This window comes from Odocoileus virginianus, chromosome 17 (genome assembly GCF_023699985.2).
Source record: "Odocoileus virginianus isolate 20LAN1187 ecotype Illinois chromosome 17, Ovbor_1.2, whole genome shotgun sequence".
NCBI classification, from domain to species: Eukaryota; Metazoa; Chordata; class Mammalia; order Artiodactyla; family Cervidae; genus Odocoileus; species Odocoileus virginianus.
The window spans coordinates 22,050,058-22,060,972 of NC_069690.1; the positions used below are offsets into that span (position 1 = coordinate 22,050,058).

Genomic DNA, 10,915 nt, shown 5'->3' on the forward strand with positions numbered 1-10,915 from the left:
AAAAACCAGTACTCATTAGGGAAATGCAAGTCAAAACCACAATGCCATACAGCTTTGAAAGCAATTAGGTTGCCTACTATTTAAAAACACACACACACAACAACAGAAAATAGTGTGCTTTAGCAAGGACGCAGATAAACTGGAATCCTTGTGGGACTGTAAAATGGTACAGCTGTCAGTGCAGTGATTCTTCAGAAAACTGAAAATGCTATTGTCAGATTACCCCATGATCCAACAACTCCACTTCTGAGTATATGCCCAAAAGATTAGTAAGCAGGGTCTTGAAGAGGTATTTGTACACTCATATTCACAGTGGTGTTATTCACAATGGTCAAAAGGTAAACATGTCCATCGAGAAATGAAATGAAAAACAAAATATGGTATATACACAATTGAATATTACTCAGCCTTAAGGAGAAAACTGACATAAGCTGTAACATGAATGAACCTTGAGGATTTAACGCTAAGTGAAATAAGCTAGTCACAAAGACACAAACTTTTTTATTACATTTATATTCGGTAACTAGAGTACACAAATTCACAGAGACAGAAAGAAGAAGGGTGGTCACCAAAGGCCAGAGGGAGGGGAGAACAGAGAGTTGCTATTTAATGGGTAGAGAGTTTCAGTTCTGTAAGATGAAAAGAGTTCTGAAGATTAACTGCACAACAATGTGAATGTATTCAACACTACTGAAACATTACGCTTTTAAAGATGGCAAACTTTGCTTTATGTGTGATTACAGTTAAAAAATTTTTTGTTGAGGTTTGACAGTAAACAAAACTCTGTAAAGCAATTATCCTTCAATTAAAAAGTAAATAAGTTAAAAGAATTTTATTTTCTTGATTTAAAAAAAAAAATGGGTAAAGGACTTGAACAGACTAATAAGCATATGAAAAGATGCTAAATATAATTAAACATTAGGGAAATGCAAATCAAAAGTGAGCTACCACTTCACACAAAATGATTCTAAAGTTTACATGAAAAGGCAAATAAAAAAACATCCAGGATAGCCTACACAATACTGACACTACCTGACTTCCAGATTTGCTATAAAGCTAGCTATAGTAATCAAGACAGTGTGGTACCGGCCAGAGAATAAACAAGTAGATCAATGAAACTGAATAGAGAACCCAGAAACACACCTTCACAAATACAGTCAGTTGATTTTTGACAAAGGAGCAAAGGCAGTTTAAAGGAGAAAGGATAGTCTTTTCAGCAAATGATGTTAAAAACCATACACCCACATGCAAAACAATGAATCTATACACAGACATTACACCTTTCACAAAAATTAACCCAAAATGAACTACAGACTTTAATGTAAAATGTAAAACTCTACAACTCCTAGGAGATAACAGAGAAAATCTAGGTAACATGCGTTTAGCAACGCCTTCTCAGATACAACACTGAAAGCACAATCCATAAAAAAAAAAGTTGATAAAGTTCTTAGATTTCATTGATTTTAAAAACTTCTGTGAAAAACACTAAGAAAATAAAAACTACAGATTGAGAGAAAATATTTGTAAAACACATATCTAATAAAGGATTGGTATCCAAAATATGGGAGCTCTAAAAACTCAACAATAGGGACTTCCCTGGTGGTCCAGTGGCTAAGACGCCATGCCTCCAATGCAGGGGAGCTTAGGTTCGATTCCTGGCCAGGGAACTAGATCCCACAGGCCACAACTAAAATATCCTGAATGCCACAAGGAAGACTGAAGACTCTGCATGCCACAACTAAGACTCAGCACAGCCAAATATTTAAAAAACAACAACAACAAGAAAATAATACAATTTAAGAATGCGCAAAAGATCTAAACAGACATCTCACCAAAAATACACAGAAAGCAAATAAGTATATGAAAAGATGCTGTACATCATCTGTCACTAGGGAATTGCAAGTTAAAGTCTAACACAAATAGGATTCTGCAAACCTATCAGAGCAAAATCCAGAACACCAACAAGACCAAATGCTTAAAAGGATGCACAGCAATAGGCGGGAATGCCAAATGGTACAGCCACTTTGGAAGACAGTTTGACAGGTTCTTCCAAAACTATATATACCCTAACCACACAACCCAGCAATCACACTCCTAAGTAGCTATCCAAATAATTTGAGAACTTATGTCCACAAGAAAATGTGCACAAAAATGTTTCTAGCATTTGATAGTCAAAACCTGGAAATAATCAAGATGTCCTTCAATAGGGGAATGGATAAACTATGGTACATCGATACACTGGAATACTACTCATCAATAAACAAAAAGAGCTATCAAGTCACAAAAATACCTCTAAGTGCTAAATGAAAGCAGCCAACATGAAAAGGCTACATACAGTATGGTTCCAAATATATGACATTCTGGAAAAGTCAAAACTAGAGAGACAGTAAAAAATATCAGTGACTGACAGAAGCTTAGGGGAGGGAAGAAGGATAAAGAGGTGAGTGGTGGAGCACAGAGTATTATTTTTAGGGCAGTGAAAACATTCTGTGATCCTGTAATGCTGGACACATGTCACTACATTTGTTCAAACTCATAGAGTGTACAATAATAAAAGTGAACCCAAGTGTAAGCTGCAGACTTTAGTATTAACAAATGTACCTGCACTGACTCATTAACTGTAACTAATATACTATACTAATGAAAGATGTTAATAATAGGGAAAACTGGGAGTTGAAGAAGTATACGGGAACTCTCTGTACTTTCTGTCCAATTTTTCTGTAAACCTAAAACTGACCAAAAAATTTTAAAAATATAGTAAAGAAGAAGAAAAAAAAGTCCCCAGGTAGGGAGGAGGGAACCACAATGAGATATCACTTCATACCCACTAGGTTGGTCATACTCAAAGTAATGAAAAATAATAAATGTCAGCAAGAACATGAAGAAACTGGAACTCTCCTACACTGCTGGTAGAAATGTAAAATGCTGCAATTACTATAAAAAACAACTTGGCAGATCCTCAAAAAGTGAAACATAGAATTACCATTTGACCCAGCAGTCTCACCCCTAGGTACAGACCATAATTAATGGTTAATTTTCCTAGATGAATTTTCTCTGAATTTTTTTTAAAGCCATTGAGGAGAAAATTTTTTTACATTTTCTAGTTAACAAATAAGACTAAAGGGGAGAGAAAAAGCAACAAAGAGGGGCGATAAAAATCTCAACACATATCAAAAAGAGAATAAGACAGAGGTAGAAAGCAGAGAGAGAAATTCATAGATTCCGTAAGAAGTGTATCCTTAAACCACATTCCTTATTAACAATGTCAATCCATAATTAAAGTGTTAGGAATTTTTTTTTTAATTTTGGTGGAATAAAGGATAAAAATATCAATTCAAACACTATTTATGTGGGCAATGAATTTTACAACATTAAGAAAACTCTTCCTGCCAATGAACACGTTAACTGCTCCTTATATTTAAACCTTTGGTACCTACAATTGGCCCCTCCCCCTTGAAGTCAGTTTCCTCACTAGGGGCTCTGTCAGATTCCAAGGCTAATTGTGAGAGCAACATTTAGAGGAGCTCAGCAAAATCAGAGAGGTACGATTTGGCATTTACTGTGCATCTGCTAAAAAGACTCCTAAGGTAAAAAGCTCAGATGAATAAGGGGATGATCTGGGGAAAGGAAAGAAGGATGTACTTAGGGCTAGTTGAGGACTTCAAAGGGGAGACATACAGGGAGCCTTCCTTTCCTTCTAGAGATGAGTAACCTAGTTCAACCTAGGGAAGGGAAACAAGACAAGATTCAGAGCAGAAACCTTGGTCAAAAAGAGTAATGTTTGGCTGCAGCATAAGCATTCCCCTGGGAACTTAAGTGTAGTGAAAGTGGATTCAACTGAAGTGAAAGGTCCCTCACAACTTACCTCTGAAAGCAACAGTTACCAAAAGGAGTTTGAGGATGGCAGACAGAAGGGGGTATACTTTGGGTTGGGTGTTAAGATGAGTTCTAGTTCCAGGAGTTGATGCTATCAAAATCCATATATCTTACATATTGCCTGCAAAATACCTCCCCATCCGAAATTTCTTACCGTATACACAGCCAGCAGAGCCAACTGGTTATAAGGGCGCCCATTCTTCGGAGCAATATGCTGGGCCTTCAGGTACCAACTAGAAGAGAAAAACAATTTAAAAAAAGATGTTTCTGCATTAACACTTTCCCCATTTATCACCTGATGGCCCTTACTACTTAAACTGTAACCCTCGCGAGTGGTAAAGCAGGGAGCACCTGCAGGACGTATGTACAAGACGCGGCTCAGGTGGCCCACTGCTCCGAACAGGGCCTAGGTTAAAGCCACACGGGGAAGAGGAGTAATGAACAAGAAGCAACAGTACCTGCGTGCCTTCCCATAATTTGCCGTGTCGTTGGCTTGCTCCCGATACCTGGCAATATCTCCTTGGCAAATCATACATCGCTGGGCACTGATCAAGGCATATTTTACCTTCAGGAGAAACGACCAGTTAGCAGTATCTACCCAAGAAACTCTAACTTCAGCCCCAAAGGGCAGGGTGAGGGTCAGAATCACAGAGCAGCATTAACAAGGGACCAGCAATCCTCAACAAAGTCCAGTCAAATGGAAAAAACATTCTGCCTGTCTTTGTAGTAGCTGGGGAACCTCAACTAAGTCTCTGGAACTCAACTTCTCCATCGGAATAAATACCTATCTCACAGGGAAACTGGAGGGAAAATGTGTAAGAATACTTTATGAATTATAAAGCGATATACAGGGATTTCCCTGGCAGTCCAGTGATTAAGACTTGGCACGTTCACTGCTGTGGGCCTGGGTATGATCCCTGGTTGGGGAGCTATGATTGCACAAGCCATGCACAGTGATATACAAATAGAGTAATAGAACAGTTGTTTGTTCTTTCCTTTCCATCCTTCCATCATCTTTCTCTCCTCAAACTATTAAAACCACTGTACTGTGTTACTGCACTCCATCTCCTTTGCAGGACAATAATAATTTCCTAAAACAGTAAGTTACCCTTTACCAAACACCCATAACATCCAGGATTGGGTAATACTACATGTATGTTTTCTCACTGATGGGCTTGGCATCTGTCCCTCAATGAGAAGATGAGTAAAACTTTAACCACCCTAAGACATGCGCTCAACCAAAATATGTTAAGGAACATCACTTCATAACATGTACATGCTGTTACTACATATTGTTAGGAACTTCCCTGGTGGCTCAGCAGTAAAGAATCAGCTCACCAATGCAGGAGACATGGGGTTTGATCTCTGGGTTGGGAAGATCCCTTGGAGAAGGGAATGGCTACCCACTCGAGCATTCTTGCCTGGAGAATCCCATGGACAGAGGAGCCTGGTGGGCTGTACAGTCCATGGGGTCACAAAGAGCCAGACAAGGCTGGGCGACTAACACGTCACCTGGCTGACGTCTTGGGTCTTCAGCCTTAGCTCAGCCACGACTTCCGCAGGCCTCTGTGGTCCGCTAGGCCCCGTTATACCTACACCACAGCCCACAACACCCTTTGCAGAAGCCACCACGCCTGCAGTTACTAATCCAACGCCTGGACTCACCCCTAATGAAACTAAACTCTGAGAGTTGGGACCACAGTGTTCTTCTTCCAGGCTGAATTACCTGTGCCTGGAATGGCACCTGGTGCGTAGGAGGGACTCAACAAGTACTTGTTGATTAGTAACAGAGCTTCTGCATGGCAACTGATCAAAAGAAGCAGAAAGGCAAGAGGAAGCCTCTGTTCCATAAATCACACTCGTTTCTCTAATGAATTGACCTCTTATTCTCCCTTGGCCCTTTCCTCTCAACATATAATTACGCTAAAGTCTCTCCAAGGTTAAAAACAAACTTCTCTTGGCACTGTCTTTTAACTACTAACTTCCTTTCCCTCCTTGCCTTCACAGCCTTCTTACAAGAACAGCCTGGGTTACCCTCTCATTATATCTGCTACCCTACTTCTCATTCACTACAATCTGGTTTCCATCCTCTCCAAGTAATATAACTCGTGTTAAGGCCATCCAACCCAACCAACACTTTTCAGCAATCATAACATGTGAGGGTTTTTATAGCACTTGTCCATTTTACCCACCACCACCCTAAAATCCGGCTCCCTGCCCCTGGGCTGGCTCTCCCAGTTTCCCAACTTCTGCTTCAATTATCATCTACATATTGACGACTTCTGAACTTCAAGGACCACTCAAGCTCTTTCTCCTGAGCTCTAGACAGACCAGAGCATTCATTTGTTCATTTTCAGGTCCTCTACTCAAGCTGATTAAAGCAGAACTAACCTCTTCCTTCCCAGCTTCTCTTCTAGGGCACAAAATTCGGGGAGAATCTGGACTCCTCCTCACGCCTCCAATCTCAACATTCACACTGAACCAGCCAGCAATTCGACGCTGCTCCCTACAGTTTTCCAATCTGTCTCCTCTTCACCTCCACTTCCTCTACCTCATTCACGCCCACACCCAGCTCTCCTACCTCCAATCTTGCCCAAACTCATCTGATTGCTGAGTCCCAAGAACATATCTATGCCATCCATTTGCTGAAAATCAATCTATAGCTCCTCACTTCTTTCAGGAAGAAAATCCAAACTCTTCGGCAAGACACATAAGAGTTTATGATCCATCCCTTCCTACTTCGTTAACTTTACCTCCTCCAACAGCCCAATGCACATTACGGACATCAGCATGCTGATTTCTTCTACTTTCCCAACGAGGTGTGGTCCTCTCACTGTGCCCTGTATCTAAACTGCCCCTTCCACTCCTAGCCATGTTTCAAAAATCAACCTGACAGTAGCTAAGAAACCTTCTTTGACCCCATCAGTCTATAGCAGACCCAATGCCCTCTACACTCTATACATACCATTACTACAGTATTTATGACATTACATTATAACTGTTGCTTTAACTCGTCTGTTCCCCCACAGGACTATATCTTTCATTCTTGCATCCTCAACACCCAGCACAGTGCCCAGCACATAACTAACACTAAATAAATGCTTACTAAGTGAATGAATAAATTTAACATAAAGAAGCTGGCTTACTGTCTTTCGTAATGGCTTGCTGCGAATGGCAAGACCGTCCATGTAGTCCTCCAATTTGAACTTGTAAGTGACCTGCAGCTTCTGAAGCAAGCTATCAAAGAAGTCACTGCCCTATAAAGAGAAAAAATAAGAATCAGCCAAATCAGCCTGTACTGATTCATTCTACCCAGAAACTGTGGCAAGAAACCCTTTCACAGTTCTGCTATTGTTCAACCAGCAGATGTTAAGGGAGGTATGTGCAGTACTTGGTGGCCACCAACTAAACCCAAGACAAGTTTGATAGCATAAGCCTTTCCGAGGTTTTAAAGATATGAAAACATACACAGGGACTCGCCTGATAGTCCAGTGGTTAAGGCTGAGCTTCCACTGCAGGGGGCATGGGTTTGATCCCTGGTCAGGGAACTAAGATCCCACACGCTGAAAGTTACAGTCACACACACGCACACAGGAACACACACTCCAGGTGAAGGCATTCAGAAAGCTTCCAAGCTCAAAACAAACTCCACCTGTCAGTTAAGCTGTAGTGTCAAGGAAGCAACAGAAGCAGGGTAGGCCTAAACTCAAGAAAAGAGCATATAAAGTTTGTTGTCAATGTTATATTATAAAACACAGTATTGTGGGTGGCAAAAACTCATCCCAACTAAAGGATGCTGAAGCCTTTATCCTGAGGACATAAAGATGATGGTTTACCTCATCCAAGAGCTCCAAAAGTCTGTTCCGAATCTGTTCTGGGTTCTCAACATTCGGATCCTTGAGAAGCTGCCTGAACTTCTCAATCACCTGATAGAAAGCATTCTTCCACAGGATCTGATCCACATTCTGATTATCAGAGAACTCAATATCTAACAGAATACAGCGCTCATATAGCTGCAGCAGTTCAGCTCTGGAATAAAATACATGCAACTTCTAGCTCCAAATACACCACAGGAAAGGCTAGACCCAAGACCTGAGGTTCCTGCAAATCACACACTTTCCTTGGCAGGAAATCCAAAATGCCACCAGGTATAGCTCTCACTCTAGCTTCCATTCTGCATAGCAGAATGTCATTCCAAAGACAAGTTAGGTCTAGGAAAGTAGGTCTTCCCCATATACCTCTACCTGAATTTAATAGCCAAAGTAACAGGGTACATGCTGTTTATTTCTTGGCACTTTAGAAAGTCTTTCCTTTTTCATATCCAGAGTCCATGCTCTCTTAAGACTTTTTTCTTCTTAAAAAGTGGGAAGCACAATCATTTCTAGGACTAGAAACAAATTTTTTCTGCTCCGCTCTTTTTCTAACTTCCCTTCCCTTACAAAAATTAATGTGAAAGGGAGGTAACACCCGGGAGTTTACCTGAAAGGCTTCTACCTTCCTCAGCCTTGGGGCCCTGTACACCTCCAGCTTATTCCTACTCCCCTTTAGCCAGGATGGGACCCCCCCGCCACTCCATACCTGAGCTGAGCCATCTTCTCCAGGCCCTCAGGACTGATGCGGTCCCTGGAGAGCAGGTTGCTGAGTTGTAGTTCTTGGTTGTCAGCCACCCGGAGGAGCCGGTGCAGTTCCTGCTGCTGCATGTTCCTCATGTGCTGTTCCACCTCCTCAGGACTCATGGTGCTGGCAGGCAGAGGGCTACACACATACTGCCCTGATGGAGCTGGGTAGCCCGGGTAGTAAGGCGCTGGGTACACACCGTTTGTAGGGCCCACCGGGTACTGCAGAGGGCTATAGCCTGTGTAAGGATACTGGGAGGCGGGGCCTGGTGCCCGGGGGTAATAATAGGGGTTGTCGGAGTTCTGAAACTTGTAGTAAGAGGCTTGGGCCTGGCGTGAGTCACCCCAGGAGGTAGGGCTGACTTCATCATCAGTGTCCAAGAAATGCAGCTGTGGCGTCTGGCTCTTTAGAGCGGGTTTCTGTTCAGGATTGTTTGGGTCCCACAATCGTCGAGTGGTGCCTCCCCGGCCCCAACTCCGAGATCCCTTGCTACCAGTTCCAAATAAAAGCCGAGGTCCCAAAGGTGCCGACTCTGGAGAGCCAGCTGAACTGACTGACAAGGTTGTGTGGGCAGGGAGAATGAGAATGCCCCGGCCACGACCCCGAAGTTCCTGTCTCAGGTTTTTGGACTCTGGCTTCTCAGAGCCTTTGCCCCCACCGCTCGAGCCCTTGTCTGGCTTTAACCTATCCACTTCTTCCCTGGCCGACCTCACCACTGGGGAATCTTTGTTCATGGTTTCTGCATCAAAAGTGACTCGAAGAGTGCCTCGATTTTCTTTACCATTGCTTTTCTGCTCTCCCTCCCCTCGGCCAGACCAGCTTCTTTCTGAATGCTTCTTCCTCTCTGAGCTCCTCCGTGGTCCATCAGGCTCATCAATTCTATCCTCATCCAAGGAGTCGGTTGAGGACATAGACACCTGCTTCTTCAGTCGGGGCCTCTCCTTGGTCCGATCCTGGCGGCGGCGGCGACTTCCACTGTCAGTCAGGCCAGCCCCCTCGGCACTGTTGTTGCTACCAGCCGAGCTGGTGCTGCAAGTGCGATAGCGGTTCCTGCGTTTGTCTGAGCGGGAGTAGCGCTTGGCAGAACCTGGCTTCCCCTGCGCCGAGTCTTCGTTCACCTTCTTCACCCCCTCCCCCTTCTCTACCCTCTTTCCTTTTTCTCCCTTTGCAGCCCTTACTCTGTCACCACTTGGGCTCTTTTCAGCCTCCTCTCTGTCCGGCTTGTTCACCACCTCCTCTTTCACATTTCCCCTACACTCATCTTCCTCTACCCTCAGTTGCTCTACCTGGTTGAGGATTTCTTCCTCTTCCACTCGGCTGGTGGCTTCTTTGGTAACAGTCTGCAAACGCCTTCCAGGTTGATAGATCTGCATGTCCGGTTTCTTTGTCCTCTTAATAATTCTTAGGCTTCGATCCTCTTGTCCAACAGTCCGAGGAAAGGACTCCTGTGCCCGAACATTTTCTGAGTCTACAGGACCATTTTGCTGTGGGTTGTCTTTGCAGACATCTTTAATGAGCTGGGTACAATTTCCAACAGCAGAAGAATCTCTGTCATTAACAACTTCATTCTTCAACTCGTCACTCCCAGAGGGTTCCTTGATTTTAGGTCTGTTTCTTAGTCGGGAAAGACCAGGCTTATAGATTTCCAGATCTGGGCGCCTGTTATCTTTTCGCTGCCTGGGCTCCTTCATATTTTCTGCCATATTGGAGAGAGTGTTGGGGAGGAGAAGGTGGAAGAATAAAGGGGAAGGAGAGGAAAAAAACTGTCATTAAAAGTAAAGCAAGAATTACACATCCAAGTGTTCATATCGATGGACAAGGAAGCAACTTTCTGCAGAAACGGAAATTCTACTAGGTTTAAGATATTTGTTCAGCAACTGACAAAACTAAAAACTTAACTATATTGGAGCTACCTACACTTGAGCTGGGGAAACAAGGGGGGAAAAAATCATATTCTCTTGATTTTTACCCAAATCATACTCAGATCCACAAGACCGTAAACTACCTCATCACTGTCAATAATAAAAGATCTCTGACCAGTTCTGCATTGGACTTTTTTTCTGCTATAGAGCTCTCAGCTCCACTGTGGTCTCTTCTGCCTCTTAACATTTTTTATGGGGTGGTTGAGTCCTTTTAACATACTAATGGGGGAAGAGGGAGAAAATGAGGGGTATGCATATAACAATCCACAGTTCTAGACATCTCTGGAGAAAAAGTTTGCAACTCCAGTCACTGAACTTGGCCAGGACAATCCTCTTCTTAAGGCTTTCAACTACCCAATCGCATACCTCCGGTTGAAGCAAACAGGAAGCAGTTCCTTTCACATTCTTCATCTCCACTCATGCTCACTAACTCTCTAACAGCAGCCAGTAGAGTCATTTCAAGGAAACACTACTCAGACTAGCATCATTAGAATACTGAG

General features: G+C 42.9%; 1 protein-coding gene and 1 non-coding gene across 4 annotated transcripts in view; one reads left to right on the forward strand and one right to left on the reverse strand.

The window, feature by feature from the left end:
- SMG6 (SMG6 nonsense mediated mRNA decay factor) overlaps positions 1-10,915 on the reverse strand; it is a 197,074-nt gene that overhangs the window by 184,552 nt on the left and 1,607 nt on the right. For 2 of the 3 annotated variants that reach the window (XM_020909771.2, XM_020909772.2), the window contains exons 2-6: positions 8,455-10,189; positions 7,713-7,905; positions 7,023-7,133; positions 4,335-4,441; positions 4,031-4,109 (exon numbers count right to left, since the gene is read on the reverse strand). In XM_020909771.2, the coding sequence (XP_020765430.2) occupies positions 4,031-4,109; positions 4,335-4,441; positions 7,023-7,133; positions 7,713-7,905; positions 8,455-10,189 (2,225 nt within the window). Of the gene's footprint in view, positions 1-4,030; positions 4,110-4,334; positions 4,442-7,022; positions 7,134-7,712; positions 7,906-8,454; positions 10,190-10,781; positions 10,908-10,915 lie in introns of those variants that run through there. The other variant, XM_020909770.2, reaches the window with a different exon arrangement.
- TRNAW-CCA (transfer RNA tryptophan (anticodon CCA)) lies at positions 1,594-1,667 on the forward strand. The gene has a single exon. It is a non-coding gene; the product is annotated as a tRNA-Trp (tRNA).